The sequence below is a fragment of the Salvia hispanica genome, chromosome 5 (assembly GCF_023119035.1).
Source record: "Salvia hispanica cultivar TCC Black 2014 chromosome 5, UniMelb_Shisp_WGS_1.0, whole genome shotgun sequence".
Classification (NCBI taxonomy): domain Eukaryota; kingdom Viridiplantae; phylum Streptophyta; class Magnoliopsida; order Lamiales; family Lamiaceae; genus Salvia; species Salvia hispanica.
In genome coordinates, this window is record NC_062969.1 from 14,302,133 (window position 1) to 14,328,178 (window position 26,046).

General features: G+C 36.3%; 2 protein-coding genes and 1 long non-coding RNA gene across 3 annotated transcripts; 2 read left to right on the forward strand and 1 right to left on the reverse strand.

Moving 5' to 3' along the window:
• Nucleotides 1-2,119: 2,119 nt before the first annotated feature.
• On the forward strand, nucleotides 2,120-3,450 carry LOC125191203 (zinc finger CCCH domain-containing protein 20-like). Its single transcript, XM_048088712.1, has one exon. It carries the CDS (start codon nucleotides 2,187-2,189, stop codon nucleotides 3,087-3,089), a length of 903 nt encoding a protein of 300 aa, XP_047944669.1. The 5' UTR covers nucleotides 2,120-2,186; the 3' UTR covers nucleotides 3,090-3,450.
• A 1,297-nt stretch (nucleotides 3,451-4,747) lies between these two features.
• LOC125189484 lies at nucleotides 4,748-5,466 on the reverse strand. Its single transcript, XM_048086758.1, has 2 exons — nucleotides 5,248-5,466; nucleotides 4,748-5,167 (listed from the first exon to the last, which is right to left on the reverse strand). The coding sequence occupies exons 1-2, from the start codon at nucleotides 5,464-5,466 to the stop codon at nucleotides 4,748-4,750; spliced, it is 639 nt and encodes a 212-aa protein (XP_047942715.1).
• A 17,422-nt stretch (nucleotides 5,467-22,888) lies between these two features.
• Nucleotides 22,889-23,944, forward strand: LOC125191274. Its single transcript, XR_007171076.1, has 2 exons — nucleotides 22,889-23,597; nucleotides 23,706-23,944. It is a non-coding gene; the product is annotated as an uncharacterized LOC125191274 (long non-coding RNA).
• The last annotated feature ends 2,102 nt before the right edge of the window (nucleotides 23,945-26,046 follow it).

Sequence of the window (26,046 nt, forward strand, 5' to 3'; positions counted from 1 at the left end):
CCCCCCCCCCCCCCCCCCCCCTCCATCTATTTAAATTATTCAAAACTAAAGCCAAAATCATAAAAAAAAATCAAATAAATGAGTAAATAAACTAGTATTCTCCCTCTAGTAGACGAGTTTCTTTCTAACATGTCATCGTCTTCGTGGTAAGTCGAGCTGATCATGTATATGAAGTAAAGAGGACAGACAACTCAAAAAGACATCAATATGCTTTGTGCATACCAAGGATAGAGGGATAAGAGATGTGACATACATTTCATATAGAAAAGAAAGAGGATTTGAATCACTATTCTGCATTCAGCCATAATCAGATGCTATTAGATACAAGAAATAATTTTATATAAAAAAATGTTAATATTTTAGTAAGTATCATAATTTATAAATATAATATTGGTGCGTTTGTAATTGCATCTCCTGTTGATTTGGCTAAATGCATAGCATGGATTCAAATCCAAGGAGAGAGATGAGGAAGATTGGTTTCAAATATCTCGGGTGGATTCACCTAAGTGCATTTTTTGTAGTTTGTTGTCTTGTACTACTAATAAAATCCAATTAGTAGGATGGGTGAAAATTTTGCTTACATCAAGTTAAAGCATAACTAATTGATTTTGATTGCAAACATTAAAACGTCATATTTGAAATATTCATATATAGAGTTTCATTATACTCAAATTCACTCTTTATTGCAGAACCGTAGAACTAGACCAAATTAGGGTTCATGGCTGTGATTTGGCGTTCTATGATTCTATCAGTATTTACGACATTCAAAATAAAATCTTCATATAAATCACAACAAATTTTGTGTTCATAATAGTTATGAAGAATTTCAGGAAGTCTAAGCATAATTGGTTTTTTTTGATAATATAATCCTTAGTTCATGATTTATCTCTCCATATTTCTTCATGTATCATATTTCAACCACATCATCACCTGCATCATTGCTGAAGTAGTCATGTATTTTCGTGGTAAACGCATTGTGCATACAGATTTAAAACCTGAGAATATCTTATTAGTCTCGAGGTCTTCCTCAACTACTACCTCCGTCCCTGAAAATTTGATACAGTTTACTATTTGGGTTCGTCCCTGAAAATTTGATACACTTCACTTTTACCATTTTTGGTAGTGGACCCCATATTCCACTAACTCATTCCTACTCACATTTTATTATAAAACTAATACTTTTAAAGTAGGACCCACATCCTACCAACTTTTTCAACTCACTTTCCTTTACATTTCTTAAAATTCGTGTCGGATCAAAGTGTAGCAAATTTTGGAGGACGGAGGTAAGTATTAAATTGGCCGACTTTGGTCTTGCTACACATCAAATACAGTAACATTCCATTGGATGCTTTATTCAGAATCCTTTGCTTCTCTATTAACAGGAAACGCACCTAAGTGCATTTTTTTTAGTTAAATGTCTTTGTATTTCATATAATCCGTGTACTACTACTAAAAGATTCGTACCACGACAAGAAAAGGAACATATTTCAATTTCCATAGACGATAATACATAAAGGGTAAAAGAGTAACACATTATTTGAAAGGTCCCATATAATGTCAAATCGAGTGCGATAATAATTCAATTTCACTTTCATCCAAACAGTCTTTATGCATTTCTATTCATTATATGACCCTCCACCGCCCATTAGCAGTTACAGTTTGATCGGGCATGGATTTAAAGAAATGTAAAAAAAAATTGGTTGAAAAAGTTAGTGGAATGTGAGGCCCACTTTTTTATATTAATTTTATAATAAAATATGAGTGAAGTGAGTTAGTGGAATGTGGGACCTACTATCAGTTATGGTAGAAATGAAGTGTGATTCTTAATTGGGAACGGACTGAAATGAAAAAGTGTAACTCTTAATCGGGGACGGAGGGAGTAGTACAGTAATTGCAAAAATTAATCTCTCATTAACCACATAATTAATCACAGACCAATCCAATTAAAGTAAACTACACGTGTCGATATCACGTTCCGCCTTCTTAGTTTAGTCCACGAATGACGTCGTACTGAAGAATCCCCCATTTTTAAACCGAGATTTTTTCACCCAACTATGGTTCAGTTATATCCTAACCACGGTTTAGCCCCACTTCTGGAGCAGTTTATATACAAACTCAACCACTCCATTTCAATTAGCAACAAAATAGAAACCCTCATCTCCCACCACCAAAAAAACGAAGAAGAAATGATGGTAGGAGAGAGAAGCGTTGGGCATACTCCGCCGTGGGCAGATGATCCGACCACCGCAATCAATGCAATCGACGACTACTCTTTATTCTTCCAGACCGACTCCTTGAAGGCGCTGCAGCGCTACTTACCTTCCAACTCAAGCGACGTCGTTCCGGATGCTGATTCGGACGGCGCAGACTTCGTTCCCGTGGACGCGCACTCATGCGATAACTTCCGCATGTTCGAGTTCAAGGTCCGCAAGTGCGCCCGCGGCCGTTCCCACGACTGGACCGAGTGCCCCTTCGCCCACCCGGGCGAGAAGGCCCGCCGCCGCGACCCCCGCAAGTTCCACTACTCCGGCACCGCCTGCCCGGAGTTCCGGAAGGGCACCTGCCGGAAGGGCGACGCCTGCGAGTTCTCCCACGGCGTCTTCGAGTGCTGGCTCCACCCGGCGCGTTACCGCACGCAGCCATGCAAGGACGGGATGGCCTGCAAGCGCCGCGTCTGCTTCTTCGCCCACGCGCCCGACCAGCTCCGCGTCCTCAGCCCACGCGCCTTCATCGCGTCGCCGGAGTCGGTCTCCCCGCCGATGACGGAGTCGCCGCCGATGTCGCCGACGGTGAGCGAGATGGTGGCGTCGCTGCGGCAGCTGCAGCTGAGCAAGGTGAATTCGATGCCGTCGTCGTGGCTCGGGGGGTGTCCGTCCCCGCGGATGCTGCCCGGGTATTTCAGCGTGCCCACGACCCCGACGAGGGCCGTGGCCCGGCCGGGGCTCGCGTGGGAGAGCGAGGAGCGGGTCGAGTCAGGGAGAAAGTTGCGGGACAAGATGTTTGAGAAGTTAAGCAAGGAGAATCCACTGGATCGGGTCGAGCCGGATCCAAACCCGGATGTGGACTGGGTGGCGGACCTGATCAATTGAAGAGGGGCTTGTTGTGAATATGTGAGGTTACAGGGGGCAGATGTGTCTTTTTCGGTGGAAAATTGTAAATAGTGAAGAATGGAAATTGGAAATTTTCTTTAGACTCTACTTTGGAAGGTTATTTAATACTGAAATTACAAAATTAGGGCTCATTTGAATGCTCAAGGATGGAAGCATCTCTGGAGAATGGAGCTCGCCGTGTTTTAGTGCCTAAGCGTCTCCCCTAATTGCTCTACCTTTATTAGCGTTAATGCGATGCATTATTCTCTATTTACTTTTTAAGTTTCTCCCAAACTTACATATTATTGTAAATTATGAGGTTGTGGTAATTAATGCATGTCTATTTCATATACTTTGTCAATAATTTGCTATTTATTGATACTTGGCATTTCTGTTCGTTTACAATAATAATTAGTACATTTTATTTTTATAAGTAGTAAGTAGTTCTAACGTGTTATTAATTTATTTCACTTATATTTTATTTTAAAATCAATACTCTATTATATTAGCTTTTTTGACTTATTATATTTTACATTTCTTAAATTTTGTTGGGATGGAAGGGTCATAACTCATAATAGGTGAGATATGGAACAGATTATCCGATGCAATATAGACAAAAATTGTACTCCAATCTACATTTGGGATGCATGTAATATCTTGGATTCTTGTGCGCATTAGTAGGACTATAGGAGTATTCAGAAATAGTAATACTCCATTAATTTTTCATGAGATAAAGACATACTAGTACCGTATTGTTTCATAAGAGTGACCACAATGGTGGCCCTCATTGGCATGCCCAAGCCACCATTTCATGGGCACGCCCATCAAACTTGGCCCTTGCCCATAAAACATGGCCACCATAATGGTGCCTTCCGGGCCACCAAATAAAATTATTTTCTTAACATTTTTTTGTTACATTTTAATTTTAGCTATAATAAATATTATTTGCAAATAATAATTAAAACACATAGAAAATATTATAACAAAATTTTCGCTGTAATATCATAAAAGGAAAAATTATACAACCAAAATTTTCTAAAGAACACGAACAACAAAGAGATCCCATATCACGCGGCGCCCCCTCCTCTACGGTCTTGACCTCTTCAACCAAATCAGCCCGCAGTGTTGAATGTGATATTTCACTCCGCATATCGGTGAAGCGTTGATCAAGTATTCATTACTGTGTGGTACACCCATATGCAGTGGAGGAGTTGCAATACTGTGACTTGTGCTAGCACCATCTTCCGGTGCCCAGCGCTCTGCAGGAAAGCCTTCATCATCAATTATCATATTGTGCAATATGATACACGCAGTCATGATGTCTGCGATCTCATTTTCGTGCCATAGTCGAACCGGACACCGTATAATGGCCCATCGAGCTTGGAGGACTCCAAAAGCCCGCTCAACATCCTTCCTAGCACCCTCTTGTTTTTTTGCAAAATAGGTCTGCTTCGGCCCAACTGGTTGTCGGATCGTCTTGACAAACACGAGCCAACGAGGATATATTCCATCGGCCAAATAGTATGCCCTATGTACTGCGTGCCATTGGCCACGAAGCTGACCTGCGGACCCTCACCCCAAGACTCATCATTGAAGAGATGCGATGATTGTAGAGCGTTGATGTCGTTGTTCGACCCAGCGACACCAAAATAAGCATGTCAGATTCGCAAGCGGTAGTCAGCAACGACTTCAAGGATCATCGTGGGATGTCGCCCTTTTAAACCAGAAGTGAATTGCCCCTTCCAAGCCACCGGGCAGTTCCTCCACTCCCAGTGCATGCAATCGATGTTGCCCATCATGCCCGGAAAATGATGCACAGTCCCGTGCATATTTATCAGTCGCTGGCATTCCTCGCCCGTTGGTTTCCGTAGATACTCCCCTTTGAAGATTGCTTTGATACTCTTGCAAAACTGTCTCAGCGTCTTAAGGGCAGTCGTTTCGCCCATCTGCAGATATTCGTCGAACATGTCAGCAGGCCCGGCAAAGGCAAGCTGCCTAATTGCCACCGTGCACTTTTGATATGTCGACAATCCGGGTCGACCGGTGGCATCATGACGCAAGGTGAAGCATCTGTACCGCTGAGACAAACAATACGCAATGTGGATGAAGAGTCGTTGCGACATTTTGAATCGCCGACGAAAAATCTCCGGCAGATAACAGGGGTGTTATCGCCGAAGTAGTCTTCCATCAACCGCTGGTCGGCTCCGGCATGGTCACGGTTGATATACCTCTGACGGTAGATCGGCCGAGGGACCGCCGCCGCCGCCGCCTCCGCCAATGCCGCCTCCTCCTCGTCCGCTTCAGCTTGCACCGCTGCAACGAGTTCTTCGAACTCCTCATCGATTGCTCGTTGAAAATTTTCATTGTCGGAATCCATGTTTTGAAACTAAATTGAAATCAATTGGCAAGAGCGGAGTTTGGTTTGGGGTAAAAAAAAATGGAGGAGAAATGATGAATATATAAAAAAATTTGAAAAAAATAAAAATAAAAAAAATTATTTCGGAGGCCAAGGGCCGCGGCTCTCGGCCCCTGCAGTGGCGGGCCGAGTCGCGCGCCCAAGAGCCTCGGCCTGGCCGAGAGCTCGGCTCTCTCTCGTCCACCCCCTGGGCCTCGGGCACCCTGCGGCTCGGTAGTGGGGGGCCACGCCTTGAGCATCCACAATGGTAAATAGGCCAACCATAGACTAGCCTATTTCTCCTCCTACCACATCATCCAGCACTAAAATTCCTCCTGCCACATTATCAGGACAAGCAATAGGCTAGCCACATCATCAGCACTATAAAAAAATAACTAAATTTACGGAATTAAACACAAAATGCGGAATTAAACATACGACACATATACGGGAAAATTCATTAATTTCATTAAAATAAAAAAAATTACATTAATTAAAAAAAATACCATAATAAAAAAAATACATAAAACCAAAAAAACTATCGCCGTGCAGTCCTCCGCGCCCACAACTCTTCAATTAAATCCTTTTGGAGTTGTATATGCGCATCCACTTGGCGCATGTCGGCATGTGCCTGGAGGCGGCCGGCTTTCATCGTGAGGTACCCCCCTTCGTACGTTGGGGGTGGCCACGCCGTGGCTTGGACCGGCTTCATCGTCATTGGCCCAATTAGTCAGTTGTACACCTTCATCTTCGACTATCATGTTGTGCATGATAATACATGCGTACATTATAGAAGCAATGCAGTCGACATGCCACAAACGCGTTGGACCCCTAATTGCCGCCCATCGAGACTGGGAGCACACCAAATGCGCGTTCCACGTCCTTGCGCGCCGACTCCTGCCGTTCCGCAAAGTAGGCCTTCCTGTCCTCATTTGCGCATCTGATCGTCTTCACAAAGACGGGCCACCTAGGGTATATCTCATCCGCCAAGTAGTAGCCCATATCATGCCGGTTGCCGTTGGCGACAAAACTGATGGCCGGACCGACGCCCTGGCACTGCTCGTTGAAAAGGGGCGATGAGTTGAGGACGTTGAGGTCGTTGTTCGACCCGACTACCCCAAAATACGCGTGCCAAATCCACAGCCGATAATCAGCTACGGCCTCGAGGATCATCGTGGGATTCTTTCCCTTGTAGCCGGTGGTGTAGAACCCCTTCCAGGCAGCGGGACAGTTCTTCCACTCCCAATGCATACAATCTATGCTTGCCTAACATCCCCGGGAACCCATGCTTCTCCCCGTGCATCTGCATCAGATCCTGACAGTCTGTCGGGGTAGGGCTTCGAAGATACTGGTCCTTGAATATTTCAACGACGCCCTCACAGAAATGCTTCAGACACTTCAGGGCAGACGTCTCACCGATGTGGAGGTACTCGTCCCACATGTCTGCCGCGCCTCCGTAGGCCAACTGCCTGATTGCCGCAATGCACTTTTGAATAGGGGTGTGGCCGGGTCTGCCAGCCGCATCGTGCCTGAAGTGGAAGCACTTATATCGACGCTCCAAAGCGTCAACGATACGCATAAACAGCTCCTTGTGCATCCTAAAACGCCGCCTGGACATGTTGGCGTTAAACCGCGGCTGCTCTGCGAAGTAGTCGTCATATAGCCGTTGATGTGCAGCTACGTGATCCCGAGCAATCACTGCTAGGCGGTGGACAACGGGTGGAGGTCGAGGTACCGCCGGCTGCATAGCCCTTTGTAGCAGCCGGTCTATCTCACCCTCCGTATAGGCCTCCAATGCTTCGTTCATTTGCCGTTCGTACTCCTCATCACTACTACCACTACTACCACCCGCGTTGCTCATTTCACGTTGTTGCTTTTGTACAGAAATTAAGAGAGAGAGAAAACTACTTAAAACAAGTGGTGCGAATGAAAATGACGTGAAAATAGCGTATATATAGTGTTTTGAAAATTTAATTAAAAAAAAAAATGCGCTGGCCAATCGCTCGCCAATCGCCAGCTTACAATGGCGGCCAGCGCATCGGCCAGCGCTCGCTCGCCGATTGCAATGGTTCTGCGAGCGGACCGGCCAACGCCGAGAATCAGCTAGCCGGTCGCTCGCCGACCATTGTGGATGCTCTTAGTGCTTAAGCATCTCCCCTAATTGTTCTACCTTTATTAGCTTTAATGCGATGCATTATTCTCTATTTACTTTTTAAGTTTCTCCCAAACCTACCTATTATTGTAAATTATGAGGTTGTGGTAATTAATGAATGTCTATTTCATATACTTTAACTTTGTCAATAATTTGCGATTCATTGATACTTTCGTCTCTTTCACAATAAGAATTATATTTTGGCATTTCGGTTCACTTACATTAAAAATCGGTTCGTTTACAATAAAAATCACATTTTATTATTATTAAGTATTAAGTAGTTATCATCAAATAAGAATTTTTGTTGGAGTGAAGGGAATATATCAATATAGAAGTGTCATAATAGTTGAGATATGGGACGGATTATCCGATGCAATATAGACAAAAATTGTACACCAGTCTATATTTGGGATGAAAGTAATATCTTTGGCGCATTAGTAGGACTGTAGGAGTATTCAGAAATAGTAATACTCCACTAACCTTTCATGAGATAAAGACATACTAGTACAGTATTGTTTCATAACAAAGCACAAAAATTGAACTAGATTAGCTCATACTTCCCCATATCTATTCTATACTTAAAAGCTCGGTTTTTTTGGGGGTAAATCGAAGGGAATTCTCCCCTGTTTTCAAATTTCCGATTTGGGGGGAAAGTTAATAATGTCATTCGCCAATTTTTTTAAGCGTTGAAATGGGGTTTCCCCCCAAAAAAAGGGTGGGTTTTCTTCCCTCCAAAAAAAGGGAGGGTTTTCCCCCCAAAGAAAAGCGCGATTTTCCCACCTTCATAATAGAAACTTCTCTATAAATACCAGTTGCCATTGCAAACAATGCTCTTGCTGCAAGTTCTTATTTCTCTCTCTACTCTCTTATTGTTGCTTTTATATTTCTGTTATTCTTCTTATTATTCTTTTAATCCGAATAATGTTGTTCATTTAACCATTTCTTATTTTGCAGATAATAAAGGTAATATCTGTTTGTTTTCACGTTTTTGTTTTATTGTTTTCTTATTTTCTTTTAATTCTTCATTAAATGCTGATGTTTTTTTGTTTTGCAGATTATAAAGGTGAAATCTTGGTTGTTTCATTGTTTCTGTTTTAGTATTATTTCGTTTTCGTTTTTTTCATTAGTTCATTAATTTCTGATGGTTTCTTATTTTGCAGATTGTTAAGGTGAAATCTTTGTTGTTTCATTGTTTGTGTTTTAGTATTTTGATAAGTTCATTTTACGCTGATGATATTTTATTTTGCAGATTATAAAGTTGATATCTTTGTTGTTTCATTCTTTGTATTTTACTATTGTTTCCTCTTCGTTTTTTTTTAAAAAATTTAATTTTATTCTTTTGACAATATCTTCACTTCTTTTGCAGTAATCGTCTTCGAGTTTTAGGCAGTTGTTCGCCATTGTTCAGTGTGGTTTTTGCAGGAAGAGCTGAAGACGATTTTGATGGAGAGACAGTTTGAAGAGTGAAGGTGGAGATGGTTGAACAGGCGAAGACGTATTTTGAGTTTGGAAGATGGCTCTGACACTTGATTAACTGTGTAAAGTTGTTATCCTGTGTATATAGGGCAAATAGATAGTGGAACAGTGAGTATCAGTTGTACAATTTTTGGAATGTTGAATAATGATTTGAAGTTCAAATAATAAAATAACATTGTTTTTGTCATGCATATTATTTTATTTTATTATTTAGTGATTATTATCTGTTTCTTTGTGTAATAAAGCAGTTGTATAATAAGTGGAATGTTGAATAATGAGTGGAAAATATTCGAATAACATTGAATTTGTTATGCATATTTGTGTTTGTAATACACACAAAACTCTGGGGTTTAGTAGTCTATGATGGTATGGTGTATCACCTACTTATTTGTATGAGTTATAACCTTAGGATAGTGTTAACTAATTGATCGAAGTTAAATCCTTCCCCTAAAGGTTTAGTAATCCATAGGGCTAGGGTCTAGCACCTAATTAGTGAATGTTGTTTATAGTTTTATACATTATTTTTTTGTATGTAATTTTATGCATAAAATACTACATTAACTAATACTTATAATTCAAATGTTATGAAAATTTATTTTGACTGTAGTTATTAGGTTTTTGCGTTGATGTTTTCATAGTGTTTAATGTTTATCAGTTAGAGGTATTTGTATGTATTAAAGTTTAATTCCCACAAAATTGTATGGTTTTTTGAGCTTATTTATGTAATTAAATAAAAAAATCAAGTTATTTGTGAATGCTAAGTTATGTTGAATTTTTGTAATTTTTTTATGTTGTACCTTATTGGTATGTGTTATAACCTTATGATAGTGTTCACTAATTGATCGAAGTTAAATCCTTCCCCTAAGGGTCTAGCACCTAATTAATGAATGTTGTTTACAGTTTTATACATTATTTTTTTGCATGTAATTTTATGCATAAAATCCTAAGTTATGCATAATTAGTGAATGTTGTAATGAAATTAGCTATCAAGTTATTTGTGAATACTAAGTTATGTCGAATTTTTGTAATTTTTTATGCTGTACCACTGAACATTTTTACAGATATATGTTTACAGGTGTGTTTTTTGTTTTTATAAGTTCATTTATGTAATTTAAATAATTTATATATTAGTTTTTGAGGTGTTCCATTTATTGTTGATCAACGTGTTTTTCAAGTTTGTATGTATGCAGAGAACATTGAGATGTGCGAATTATTTTTGTGTTTGTTAATACACGCAAAACTCTAGGGTTTAATATTGCATGTGTCTAGGGTATAGTACCTACTTTTCATAGTTGTAATCATATCATGGTATTCATTAAGTAATCGTGATATATTCATATCCAAAGGGTTTACTAATGCATAGGGTTAGCAGGTAATACTATTTTTTATAATTTATTACAGTAGTCTTTTGATTATGATTATATTGCTTCGTCAAGATTTATAATACAATATTTTTGATAATTTAATACAGTATTCTTCTATTGTCTAACTTCATTTATTTAATTTAAATAATTCAGATATTAGTTGTGAATGTGTTCTACGTATTTGTTATATTGGAGGTTGCATAGATATTCTAAATCACTGTTTTTGAGGTGGTTTCATTTATTGTTGATTGACATGTTTTTCAAGATTTTGCTTAATTTAAATTTATGATAGAATGTTTAGATATGTGTATGTATCCATTAGTTTATATGTATAGGTTAAATTTGTAATAATTATCTTTGCTCAGAAAATTTATATTGTCAATTAATGCAAAACTGATTGAAAAAGTTGCTGTGATGTGTATTGCATTTATTGCTGATTGACATAAATTAAAAAGTTTAATTGTGAGTATTGGTTTACATTGTTTTTGTATGTAAGTTTAGTTTGCAACCAATATGTTTTGTCTTCAACTTTTAATAAACGCATATAGAGTTCTATTATTTTAATTATGTAGAGTAACTCCAATTGTTTGAAGTTTTGGTTAATTGAAAATTTATAATAGATTATTTACATGTTGTTATGTACGTATGTATTAGTTTATATGTGTAGTTTAAATTGGCGTTTTGGTTGTTGATGGAGTATATGTTACAAAGGTTTGTATTGTTTGTATATAGGGTGAAATTCCAATCAATTTGCATCGTCTTCAACTTATAATAATTGTTATAGAGTATTAGTTTTGGGTTTTATATATGTTTGATTATTTTATTATATATTCAGTTATGTTTATAGATAATTTTGAAGATGTTTTAATTAAATATCTATTTATGGTTTGGTAACATTGAGAATTTTAGCTTTTTTTATGCATGTATTATTTGCTTTTAATTTTTTAATATGTTATCAGATCGATGTCTAAGAGGAAAAATTATTTGATATTAATGCATTTTGGCTATAAATGCTATCTATTGTTAAGAATGGTAAAGTTGTTATTTATGATAGATTATTTAGATACGTGTATGCATGTATTAATTTATAAGTATAAGTTCAACCTTTGTTTTGGTTGCTGATTGCGTATTGTTTTTCTGAAAATTGGAAATTGATTATATAGTTACATCTGTGTAATAATTATATTTTTGCAGAAATCGGATATTGCATAGTGTTGTCTAATTTATCGAAGTTATATCCAAAACCCCTAAGGCTTTAGTAATCCAAAATGGCTAGGGTGTAGTACCTAAACACCAAATGTTTGTTTACAGTTTTGTACTCCGTACATTACTTTTTGCTATGTAATTTTATGCATATATTAATACATTAACTAATCCTTATAATTAATATGTTATGAAGATTTATTTTCATTGTAGTTATTAGGTTTCTGCATCTATATTTAATTTGAATGTGTTAAAGTGATTTGTATCTATTAAAAGTTTAACACACGTTAAACTCTAGGGTTATTTAAGTTTGTTTATGCTAAATAATTATATCAATCAAGAAGTTAGTTGTGATCGCTACATTATTTCAAACTTTAGTAATTTGTTATGCTGTAGAATTATTATTTTTAATTTTATTTTTGCATTGATTATTAAATATGTTTACAGATATTTTCTTTGATTGTCTAACTTCATTTATGTAATTTAAATAATTGACAAAGTAGCTGTGGTAGTGCTTCTACGTATTTGTATGTATTGAAGGTTGCATAGATAATCTAAATCACTGTTTTTGAGGTGGTTTCATTTATTGTTGATTGACATGTTGTTCAAGATTTTGCTTAATTTAATTTTATGATAGAATGTTTATATGTGTGTATGTATACATTAGTTTATATGTATATGTTAAATTTGTAATAATTATCTTTGCGCAGAAAGTTGATATTGTCAATTAATGCAAAACTGATATCATTTGCAGTAATGGGTATTGCATTTATTGCTGATTGACATAAATTAAAAAGTTTAATTGTGAGTATTGGGTAAATTGTGTTATTTAGATTGTGAGTATTGATTTTCGTTTTTGTTTTAATAGGTTTAGAAGTCATGTTTTTAAGTAGATAGTGTTCATATGTTGTTGAATTGTTGATAGTGTATTTGTTTGTATTTATTTAGTTGGTTGTTGTATTTGTATATATTTATTGAATTAGTTGTTGATAGTGTATGCAAAATTTTGATTTAGTTGTTGATAGTGTATTCTTCCTTTTTCCATTGAGTTAGTTGTTGATAGTGGATTTGTGTTCTTATTTTTTTATTGTTATATGTATCAATTGAGTAAGGTGTTGATAGTGTATTCTTCCTTTTTCTATTGAATTAGTTGTTGATAGTGGATTTGTATATATATTTTAAGTTGTATTTTTAAACAGATTGTGTTATTATTTTTTTTATTGTTTTTTTTATTGTTGTTTGACAATTATTTTAAGTTTTGATCAAAGTTTATGATTGATTGCTGAGATGTTTGCATGTATCGTACATATTAATTTGTATATATATGTTAATCTTTTTATAATATTTTGATGATGATTTACAATATGATGCACGTTGCATGTTCTATATATTTGATCCCACTTTTTTTTAAATGTATAAGTAAACGATTTGTCTCAAATAATTTACTTTTTGGTTATACAAAATTTGGTAACATCTATTTATTTCTAATTGTATATTTATATGTAAATCTACTCTTTGTAAATTCATATCTGCAAAATTCTTTTGTTGAGAATTGATATGAGTACAAAACAGAATTCTTTTGCAGTGAGTTGTAGTTTATTTATTGCTAATTGACATAATTTAAAAGTTAAATGATGCATGTACTATTTGAAGTGTTATCGATATTTGTTAGGGTTAAATGATGCATGTATGTTTACATTGTTGATTTATTGCTGGTTGACATAGTTTCAAAGTTAAACTATGGATGTATGTTTAAAATGAATCCTTAGATATTTTCTTATTTTCTCTCTTTATTATAGTTTAAATAACTATCTGTAATGCTATTTTTGTATTAGTTGATTACGTAGATGATTAAATCGGAAGAATATTTTATTAGTGTTATATATTTTTTTTGGAATGCTATAAATTTTATGTTTGTATATTTATAAAGGGAATTTCAATTTAGAAGTTGGAGTGTATGATATTTTATTATTGTTACATGTGTTTTTAATATTTTATTATTGTATCTCGATATACCTCTATATTGTTATTTTATGAATATATCTCGATATATGTCTATTCTTGTAAGCTTATCTAATGATGATATATATTGATTCATTTCATAAATTGGTATTGTGTTAATTACATACACAGTAAATTGACAACTGGCTACTGATATAAAAAGAAATCATTTTCATTGATATGTAGTGCATTTATTGTTGATTGACATTGCTTTAAAAGTTGAATTGTGATTATAATTTTATATTGTTTGTTTTTATAGGGGCATACTATGGTAACACCTTCATTAAAGTGACAATGTAACACCATTTATAGCCATCAGATCTTGTATATAGATGGCTGAGATTGAATTGTAGAAACAGAGTACGGATTGCTTGGGTGTTCACAATTTGTTGCTTACAAGGATAATTATGTCTTTTTCCTGAAATTAAAACCGATACGGAATGGAAAATCTCGGTAAATTAGGGCACTGATTCATATTCTCTTCCAATCATCAATAACTCCCTCCCACTACTTCAAAACTGAATCCATTCTCTCTCCCCAATTGACCTATCTCTCTCCAAACCTCCCCATCAGCGATTTCTGCTGCTCATCGTTACTACCTGCGACTGCTCCAGTAGCGATTTCTCCAATTTCGTGCTTGAAAGTTTTTATTAACGGGAAGTTTGCCTCCACTCCCTGCGACTGCTCGATTGGTTCGATTTCCGTTGCTCTTAGTGATTACTTAGGTTCTAATGCATAGTGATTATTGTGCTATTGCTTTTTTTTTTTTTCGGACTGATTATTACCAACATCCCTGCTAAATTCATTACGCTTATTGTTTATGTTGATTGGTTCTTGTTTCTATTGTTCCCCAATTTGCTCCATTCCTATCCTACTGATTGCTTACGTTTTGCTGAGGATTAGGAATTGTTGTTTTAATTGTGTTGGTTGCTTGTTAGAAAAAGATCCACTACACTTTTTAGTAACGGGATCCCGATGGGATTCATACATATTAACGACGTGTTATTAAGCCTTGTTAAATGCTTTGTTGTATTGTAATGCTTGCTTGTTGTGCTACAGACAGAATAATGTGTAGTTCGGTGAGATGTGCTTGGTTCTGTTTTATTCTTTGCTTGGTTGTCATCTACTTTTTTGTGTTTGCTTATTATTGACTGACTACTTGCTTGTTCCGAAGTTAATTATGCTTGTTCTAAAATAAAACCTTTTTTTATTTTATTTATTTTATGAAATTAATTGATGTGTATGCAATTTTATGAATGGTTATCTTTCTAATGGTTTGATAATTGATGTGTATGCATTTTTTCAATTTGGTATTTCACTGTATGCAATTTTTTGATTCAGCTTATGCTTTAATTGCTTGATGAGCTTGTGGTGAATTGCTTGATTAAACATTATGGATCGCTTTATATGCACTTATGCAAGAAATGGTATTGAATTGCTTCACTAAGTTTGATTAAGCTTGTGCGTTAATTTCTTGACGAGGCTGTGGTGAATTGCTTGATTAAACATTATAGATTGCTTTATCTACACTTAGGCAAAAATAGTAGTGACTTGCTTCACTGCGTTTGATTAATTGATTGTCCACATAATACAGATTGCTTGCTTAGAATCAAATTCCAAAAACTGAAATGAATTGCTTGACTAGTGAGTGATAATTGCTTATGTTGTCCAATTTGTGTGCTTGCTCGCGGATGTCAATCTTTGTTATTCATTTGAAAGTGCATCATGTATAGTCGCGAAGATACTGTTTGTTTTACTATGGCTTTGCATTTTATCGTAAATATTGCTTGGTTATTGCTTTTGTTCCACTATTTTATCATAATTGCTTGTTTTATTATGTACAATTGCTTTATAATGGTGGTTGCCTATAATTGTTTCTTGTTTAGTTTCAAATTTTTCATGATTTTGTATTCAATAGTCTAATTGTTTTAGTCGTGCAATGCAGTACTCACTTTTACAATGGTTAGAAAAAGGAAGGCATCCAAAGAGCCTGAGGAAGAGGAGGACCAAAGAAGTCAATCTGTTGAACCTCACAGAGGATCCGAGCGTCATTCCGATGGATATGAACCTCATGAGTTGATCGATAATTTGTTTTGTTTGAATATAGATGGATAGTTTGATGATTTTTTGGTTTAACTAACTCTTCGTTCGTGATGGTTTTTGATTTCTTTCATACTATGATGTTTAATAGCAGAGGGTGATGCATTTTTAACGCAGCTATTACTAAAATGAAATAGAGTGCAGACCTTCCTCGGTAAAGAAGAAATAACCAACAGACAAGCAAACTACCTATTATCGTACGACAATGAAATTGAGTGCTCTAGGGAATGGTTTATAATACATAATAAGCAAACTTGTTATCACTAACAAGCAATGTCATCGCTATTAATAAGCAATCTGTTAATCAAACTATGCTCGCCCAAAACAAAAATACATTTAAGCATAACAAAGTTGTTCTACTGTAAAACGAAACGGAGAAACACTACATGAATATAATGCAATATACGATGAATAACTTTGCAGATTTGGGAATGCAATAAGCAGTTCAACAAACCCAAAACAATTCTAACAAATGCAACTAGAACAATCAGAACCGAACACCGTTATAAACAAGGAAAACAACAGAGTACTACTCCTATCTAAATAATGTCTATGTTTTTCCCCTTTTCAGGCCGCAATTCCTAGCATCATGGTGACCCAGTTCTCGATATTTCGCGCATCTACACAATGGTTTAGTTAGCAACTTCGCAGCCTTCTTTCTCTGCTACGCCAAATGGTTGGCCGAACTGCTGCCCGAACTTCGTCTTCACAAATGCAATTTTAACACAGATCTGCAATTGTAAGTACAGAGAAAAGCAATGCGTAATATATAACCAAGCAATCTGATATTCAAAAAACATGTTACACCAAAAATGAATTGGTTTCTCCGGAAGGTTGTAGGAGGCAATTGGAGATTGTTGTTGGCTTTTGCGGTGAGTGGGGGTGAGTTTCTTTGGGATTTGTAGGTTGAATGGATTTTATATATCTCTGAAGAGATTTGCGAGAGAGAAAATAATGAAAATAACGTGATTGAAGGATGGTGAATAACCGCTGAAACGTGACTCTCGAAAATACCCTTTATCAATTTCTTTTCTTTTTCTTTTTATATAATTTCGCCTGCCATGCGGCAGGCTTAGAGCAGTCCGATTTTTATATCCAATGGCAACAATTGATGGTACAGTGTCACCCAAATTAGCGTTGTCATCTTAACATTTCCCTGTTTTTATATGTTTAAAAGTCTTTGTTTTAAGTTAATAGTGGAAGTAAAGATTGTTGTATTGTTGTGGAAATGAATGTTTGTAATTCTTATTTTTTACATAATTTGTAATTTTATTTTATTTTTTGAATGTGTTATTAGATCGATGTTTAAGAGGAAAAATTATTTGATGTTAATGCAGTTTGGCTATAAATGTTATCTATTGTTAAGAACGGTAAAGTTGTTATTTATGATAGATTATTTATATGTTTGTATGCATGTATTAGTTTAAAAGTATTGGTTAGATCTTTATTTTGGTTGTTGATGACTTATTGTTTTTCTGAAAATTGGAAATTGATTAGATAGTTACATCTTTGTAATAATTATATTTTCAGAAATCGGATATTGTTAGTTGATACAGATCAGAAATCATTTGAAGTGATTTTTTATTGCATTTATTGCTGTTTGACATGAATGAAAGGTTAAATTTTGTTACAAAGGTTTGCATTGTTTGTATATATATAGTGTGAAATTGCATCGACTTCAACTTAAAGATATTGTTATAGAGTAGTATTATACTTTTTAGATGTTTGCATGTATTGATTAATTTTATTATATATTCAGCTATATTGATTTACATTTTTTTAATGTTCTATTAAATTTAATTTATGATTGTGGAATATTTAGGTTTTTAGGTTTTTGTATGTATGTTTTAGGTGTTTGTGATGTACGATTTGTGTTAGTTGCTGATGATGTACTTTTTGTGTGAAAATCGAGATGATAATTCTCTTCATAAACTTAGTGTGATATGTTTGTTGCATTCTCCGTAAATTCTCTTTCTGCAAAAATTGTCTACTGGCTATTGATACAAAACAGAAATGATTTGTATTGAGTTGTAGTGCATTTATTGCCGATTGATGTAGCTTTAAAAGTTAAATTGTGACTATTTGTTTTTGTTGTTTGTTTTAAGTAATAGTTTTAGAAGTAATTATTTTAAGTAAATAGTGGTAGTAAGTTGTTGATGGTGAGTTTGTATCTATGAACTTGAGTTAATAGTTGATAGTTTATTTGTATGTATTGTATTTTTAGTCTGATTTTGTTATTATTTTTTATTGTTGTGGTTATTATTGTTTGACAAGTGTTTTAAGTTTTAATCAATATATTTATTATGGATTACTGAGATGTTTGTATGTATAGTACATATTAATATATGCATATATAAGTTAATATTTTATTCAGTTGGTGATTATTTGCAATATCTTGCACCATCCATGTACTATATATATGTGATCATAGTTTAATTTAATGTATAAAAGTAAATTGATTTTTCTAAAATAAATTATTTTTCGGTTGTACAAAAACAGATCCAGATGTATAAATATTAATCATTTTATTTTGATGGTTTTTGGTTATAAATGCTATTGATTGTTAAAAAAGTAAAGTAGTTATTTCATGTTTGAGTTTTTAGTTTAGATATGTTATGCTCAATTGAATGCTAAAATAAATGTCTTCCTATTTTTGGAGATGGAGTAGATAAATTTTTATTTTGTCGAATGTAGTGTAGTTATTATTTTGCTTTATCGATATATTCATAGTGCAATCATTTTTTTTCGTAATCGTCGCCTGATAAATTTTGTGATGGTTGTATTTATTGTATATATTGATATATAATGTACTTTATATATTGATTTATTATATTTTAGTTTAATTATCCTAAACTTAGGGTAATTATCATCTTCACTTAGTTGTCAACATATTTTTATTTTTGTTATTGTTTTTAGTGTATTATATTAAGATTAGCATATATAGTTGAATTTGGAGAATTTATTTATTGGATTAATTAATGTATTAACTTATTGATATATATTGTTATTATTAATATTAAATGTTAATATATTCCGTATTACATATTTCAGTATTAGATCATCTATTATACTAATTCTTCTATTTGATTTATAGTTCATGTGTTAGGGTTAACACACAGTGTATTAAATGTGATATACTTTAGTTCTTAGAATGAGCAATGATTAGAATTTATGGTTAAACAGATTGTGCTTTGATTTTGTTGCGGTATAGTTGTAGTATATAATAAATTGAGTATCAGAATTTGGATTATAATATATTATAGCGTTACACGTGTTTTAAATTGTTATTTTATGTATGTTGTACTATTTAATAAAGGGAAACTCAATTCCGACGTTGGAGTAAATATTTTATTACTGTTACACGTGTTTCTGAGTTTTGTAATTTTATGCATATATCTCAATATCTCAATATCTGAATACATGTCTAAATCGAGATATCATTCGTTGAGTTTATATAATTGTTTTAGGTATATTAGGCTAGATTTGGGTTATAACCAGTGTGTAATATTTTGGAGCCATTTTTTCGATTCAAAATTTTGCTTACAATTTGCTTTATAAATAGACTCATTTGTGACTTTGTTAATCGCTACTACTGATCTCAAGTTTAATTTTTTTTTATTGTTGGGTTGGGTTTTTTTTTTGTTGTTTTGATTGTAGTTTGCATTTGTTATATGTAATTCTAATCGTTTTTTATTTTAATGATTGTATTTTGTAGTTTGCAGTTAATGTGGCACAAGGTGTTACGTTGCTGGCTAATTTAACGAGGGCAAGTGTTACACAGACTATTAAAGTTAGATGTGTCTATAAATATAATACTTATTGGACTGGGAGAGAAGAAGTTATTTCATCTCTTGAATGTATAATGCATGATGAGGAGGTATTATTATAATGAAAATTTTTATTATATACTTGCGTAGCATTTATTGTCAAGATTATATTATATATATATTACAAATGTCTTTAATTACAGGGCGTTAAAATACATGTGTCGTTTCCAAAGGCTATGATCGAGAGAAAGGGTCGTTTCATCAAAGAAGGAGATATCTATTGTATCAAGAATTTTTTCGTTAAAGACAGTCCGAAAAAATACAATTACTGCACATGAGTTCAAAATTCAGATTTATGAAAAGTCTTCTATCATAAAAGTTGAAGTCCTTGGATTTTGCGTTTGTATGTATAATACTATGAAAGTCAATGAGATTCTCAGTATTAATGATGTCGGTGAATGTGGTTTGTTTGGTATGTTTTAAATTTAATTTTTTGTTTTTAGTTTTCAGTCATATATTATATGATTTTATATATTATATTTTTAATTTTAATTTTAAATTGCAGATGTGGTAGGAGTAGTTCGAGATTGTGTGAGGGTGGTTGATGAAAGGTCCTCTAAATTACTGGAATTGGTTCTGGAGGATGAGCAGTATAATTTTATTTTTTTAAATTTATTATATACATTATTGTTTTATTTCTCATTATTAAATATATACAAATTTTATGAAATTTGGTTTTTTTTTGCTGCCATGTATCTATACATTGCACTTTATGGGGGTAGTATGTTGATTCCTTCTTGAGTCAACGTGAGTTTGATATCAAAATTGTACCAATTGTTTTGGTACAATTCTATAAGGCTACTATTTTCAACGGTATGTTTTTTTTTATCATTAAATAAGTATATGTTTTTGTTATTAATTCTATATATTTTTTTTACTCTCTTTTATATGTTTTTATTGTTAATTCATAAAAGTTTTTGTTGATTTAGGTAAAATCCGTTGTGGGACTGTTTACAATGCATCGAGAGTCTTATTTAATAAAGGCATTGATGTTATTGAATGCCTTAGGGAAAGGTGTTTTTTTAAAATTATTTTTGGTTTAATTTAATTGTTTTTAATTAACATATTTTCGTTATTTGTATGGAATCAAGGATGATGCTTCCTTCTCTGCTGAGTTACCATTGGCATTAAAATCTCAAAAGCCTATGGTAGTTGATGAAATTGATGGAAACTTAAAGTCTATAGAGAATTTGTTCTGTCTTGAGGTATAGAATAATTTATATAATTTTTATTTTGTTGTATTATATTAATGTTACATTAATTTATTTTATAGTTGTTGGATGGACAAAGTGTTATGTCACGACCACAACTCCCTAGTGCTAGTGAGCGTAGCTATTTCGTGACTAAACAAATCTCAAACATCAAGGGACAACATAAAAAGGATGAAATCACTCAAATCAAAAGTATCAAAGGCATATGGGTACATAATCAAAACGTGATCAGAGTATCAAGACTAAGTTCAAAGCTTGCTAGTACATAATTCTAAGTTTTGCAGCGGAAGAGTCCAAGACAAAATAGCACGTATGAAGACATGCTACTTTGGGTTACCTAACTACTTATTTAATATGCTTGTCCCAACACCTTCGCCTGCTCGTCCACGTTCAACCTGCACATTTGAAAATAACATGCAGGGCTGAGTATTTGATATACTCAGTGGGCACATTGCCAAAAATGGTTCTATCTTTAATTGTCAATGCCACCAGTTGAGTGATCACGGGGTTTTACTTAAAAGACCCGAGTCACTAAAATACTTTTCCTTTAGTAAAGATTTGATTGCGCAATCACATAACATAGATATACCATATCTGAACCTTGTGTGAACCGGGAATGTGGCCACATTCCACGACGGTCACTGGACCGGCCAACCCCTTTTGTTAGCTCACGGTCCCCTCATGTGTACACTAGTCCGAGTAGGGTTTGCGGCCCTACTGGGACCCGAATTCGATTTAACTTGAATTGGCATAGCCAAGCAGATAGGTAATCATAAAACAAAACATGGCATGACAACATACTTGAGCAAAGAATCACATTTTCATACTAAAAACACGTTTTAAAAGAATGCCCACCTCAAAAGCTAAAGCTCCTTCCGGAATTTCCTTAACTCGGTCTTAGATGACGTTCGAAGACGTCCCTTTAGGAAATAAAAGATACTTAATTAGATTTTTGAGATATCCATTAAGCTTAGACATGAATGCATCCTAAGTGCGATGATCATTTTATTCTTCCTTTAAATTTTCTAGAAGAGTCCTAGAATTTTTGAATATTAATTAAATCAGTAGATTTAATTAAATTAGTAAAATTATTCACTTAACTAGAGGGTGCTACCTCCCATGTCATTTATTTAAACATACTAAAAATTTGGCTCGAGGTCTAAATACTCGTTAGCGTATCGTAATTTCTTAAAATTAATCATTTGAGCACTCTTGCTAATTTCCGGAAAAATTAGACTTATCTTCGTGGAATTAATTTGCGAACTATTAATTAATCCATAACATATAAAGGCCCATGATTTAAGTAAATTCTTGGTCCATACTTTAATTAAATTAGTGGCCCAAGACATTAATCAATTTGCTAAGGCCCAAAACATAAGAAAAAAAAAGTGGCCCAATACTCCTTTCCTTAATCCATCGGTCTCTCTCTCTCCTTCATTCAAAAATCCCCAAATCAAAAACACACACACACACACACTGAAAACCCTAGGCGGAAGGATAGAGAAGCAGCGGCGCCTTCCCCTCACGCCCGCTGTTGCTCCGGTTGGCACCTCCTCCGCGTCGCCGGCGGCGCACGGCGCCTCCTACCTCGTCTCCGATGCCCGACGAGTAGACCTGCCGCCGCTCGTCGCCATCCGCCGCTCTCATCCTCGGCGATAAATTCGGAACTCCGTCGGTGGGGGCTCCCGCGTTTCTCTCTCTCCGTCGAGTTCGGAGAAATCCTCGGCTGCCCGACGAGCAGGGCTGCCGCCTGCTGCGTCGCTCGGCGCCGGCTCCAGCCAACTCCGCCTTTTCCCTCTTCTCCGGCGATTCGCCGCTGCCGTCTTCACCTCAGGGGCTTAGGCTCGCCGTGGAGTTCCAGCCACGGTTGCTGCCTTCGTCATGTGGTCAGCCCCTGCTGCCCATACGAAAACGGCAGCCACCGTCCTTCGCCGAGTCTCTCTCGAACCGCCACGGTAGTCTCTGCAACAACTCCGAACAGCCCCGACTCACCCCGAAGATAAGTTCTCTACTCCAAGCTATGCTCTTCTCTGTATATTTTTTTTCAAATAACAGCCGAGGGGGGGGGTGTGTTCGATTTGCTTTGTGCTTTATTGAGTTGATTTTGGAGGGACACTAGCTCCCTGAAACGAAATTTTACATGTGTGTGCTACTGATTTTGAGCATAAAGGCAGCCTATTGTACTCTTGTTCCATTTGTGTTAAAGCTCTAAGAATGCTACTACTGTTATGAGATTCCTATAACCATGGTTCTATGTTCTTGAGCTAGCATGATGTTCTAAACAAGGGCAGAGGGTGTGCTTGTGTTATATTGGTTGTGGTCCTTAATTTGTGGTGCCTCTATATGATGACATGAAAAACTGGATTGGGAGAAAGGGGGTGGAGGTGTTTACCTCTCGGTATCACGGCTGCTTCGAGAAAATCTGCCTTTGGTCTCGGTTTTCCTCCCTCTCGAGCTGGCTACTGCTTGTTCTTGGTTTTCACTAGAGTTTTGCTGAATTTTGTGATGTGTAGGAGGGTGTTCAAAGGTGGTGTGGGTGGGCTTTTTATAGGCTGAAATCTTGAGGTACTATGGGGGATTAATTGGGGTTGTCACACTATTTTGTTCCCATCCTACAGAGGATCTCCTTTGACTATGATTCTGCAGTAGGATATACTTGAGAGATGGCTTTATTTGAGTACTTAGTACATGGATATTAATTCATACTTGTTTGTTGTGGCTGGTGAGAAACAGGTGCTGCATTGGCGTGACATATTGCAGGCTGGACTGCCCTTTTTGGGTAAGTCTTTGGTCTCCCAACTAAAGAGGTGTTGTCTCCTTCCTTATGGTAGGAGTTCCCTTAGTTTTCTTTTGTTCTATAGCAGCTAACGCTAGTTTCTACTTGTAGGTTGGGAGGAGACTGGCCGCCGAGCTGCTGCCCGGGGCGGATCGATGCTTCGGGCTCCACGGCTGATCGGCTACAGCCGTGAACTCTCGGCCCGGAGGAAGAGGCCCGATGCCATTTGTTCCATGCACATTTTACCTTTCCCTTTCTTCCTTTCCTTTATTGGAAGCCTTGTTCTAAGTATTGTAGTATTTTGAAAATTAGTTGTTCGTTTATTGTATAAGAATTGCTATTCGAAAATTCGTGATATTTTACAATATACATTTGCTTGTTTTAGTTCATTCAATTATTTCTTTACCCTTTTGTTGCGCGAACTAGCAACATTAACCATCAAAAGAAAAGGAGTAACGAGTTCCGAATGACACCCGAGTCAAGGGTGTGAAAAATTCTCTAGTTCGACCTTAATCAACAATGGAAAGGATAAATAAAGAAGCGGGTATTACATTCTACCCTCCTTAACGAAAATTTCGTCCCGAAATTTGCTTATGTCACTTAAAAAGTCCTGGGTACTTTTCCTTCATTTTGTCTTCCAATTCCCACGTAGCTTCCTCGTGACCATGATGCTTCCATAAAACTTTCACTGTTACAACGGACTTATTCCTCAATTCCTTGACCTTCCTATCCAAGATTGCCTCTGGCTTCTCTTCATAGCTTAAGTCTGGTTCCAAAACCATCTCCTCTTGGTGGATTATATGTTTTGGGTCGAACACATATTTCCTCAATTGAGATACGTGAAAAACATTGTGCACGTTCCCGAAACTCGGTGGGAGTGCCAATCTGTACGCCACAGGATCCACTTCTTCTAAAATTTCGTAGGGTCCGATGAAACGTGGTCTTAGCTTGCCCTTGACGCCAAATCTTGTAATCCCTTTAGACGGAGATACTTTTAGAAAAACTTTGTCTCCCGCCTTGAACTGCAGGTCGGTTCGGCGGGCATCCGCGTAAGACTTCTGCCTGTCTTGAGCTTCCTTGATTCTCTCACGGATCTGGCGGACGATCTCTATCATCTCCTCTACTGAATCCGGTCCCAGCGTCTTTCTCTCACCGACCTCATCCCAATAAAGCGGTGATCTACACTTCTTCCCATACAGTGCTTCATATGGGGCCATGTTTATAGTCGCCTGATAACTGTTATTGTAAGCAAACTCTATAAGTGGCAACACTGGCTCCCAATTTCCTCCTCGGTCGAGCACTACGGCTCTTAACATGTCTTCCAAGGTCTGGATTGTTCTCTCACACTGCCCATCAGTCTGCGGATGAAATGTCGTACTGAAGTTCAACCTGGTGCCTAGTTCTTGCTGTAGGCTTATCCAAAATCTAGAAGTAAATTTTGGATCCCTGTCTGATGTGATCGTCACCGGTATTCCGTGTAAGCGTATGATCTCTTGCACATAGATCTGAGCTAGCTTGTCCGATCCGTAAGTGATACGAACCGGTACAAAGTGGGCGCTTTTGGTGAGGCGATCTATAATCACCCAAATAGCAGTATTCCCTCGTTGTGACTTTGGCAATCCTGTCACGAAGTCCATTGCAATGTGCTCCCATTTCCACTCGGGAATTTCCAGGGGTTGCAATTTCCCATAGGGTCGTTGATGTAGAGCCTTCACTTGTTGACATGCCAGGCACCTTTCTACAAACGACGCTATGCTCCTCTTCATGCCATCCCACCAAAAATGCTTCTTCATATCTCGATACATTTTCGTACCTCCTGGGTGGGCGGTGTAGGGTGTCTCATGCGCTTCGCTCATGATCTCATTTCTGAGAGCCTCGTCATTGGGCACGCATAATCTCCCTTCAAAAGTGAGGGCGTTATCCGCTTCTTCGCGGTAACTCACCTCTTTTCCCGTCCTCACCTTAAGTCGAATTTTCTCTAATGCTTCATCACTCCTTTGAGCTTCAACAATTCTGGCCCTTAAGTCTGGTTCAATCACTAGAGTGGCGATCCTACTTTCCACCGTCTCTGGTGCTCTCACTACCTCCAATCGCATCTTAGCGAATTCCCGTATGAGTTCCTCACTTTGTGTAAGGAAAATGGCCACTTGGGGGATGGTCTTCCTGCTCAAGGCATCTGCCACTACATTAGCCTTGCCTGGGTGGTAATTTATGCCACAGTCATAATCCTTGACCAATTCGAGCCATCTGCGTTGTCGCATGTTCAAATCTTTCTGCTCAAAGAAGTACTTAAGGCTCTTGTGGTCCGTGAAGATCTCACATCGAACTCCGTAGAGGTGATGTCTCCAAATCTTCAAGGCATGTACCACTGCTGCTAGTTCCAGATCATGAGTGGGGTAATTCAGCTCGTGTGGCCTAAGTTGGCGTGACGCGTATGCAATCACCTTGCCAT

Excerpts from the sequence above, each read along its gene's own strand:
- LOC125191203 (XM_048088712.1), top strand. The coding sequence starts at position 2,187 with ATGATGGTAGGAGAGAGAAGCGTTGGGCATACTCCGCCGTGGGCAGAT.
- LOC125189484 (XM_048086758.1), bottom strand. The coding sequence starts at position 5,466 with ATGGATTCCGACAATGAAAATTTTCAACGAGCAATCGATGAGGAGTTC. Across the intron at positions 5,168-5,247 it reads ACTTCGGCGATAACACCCCT|CGGTACAGATGCTTCACCTT; the intron begins GTTATCTGCCGG and ends TGTTTGTCTCAG.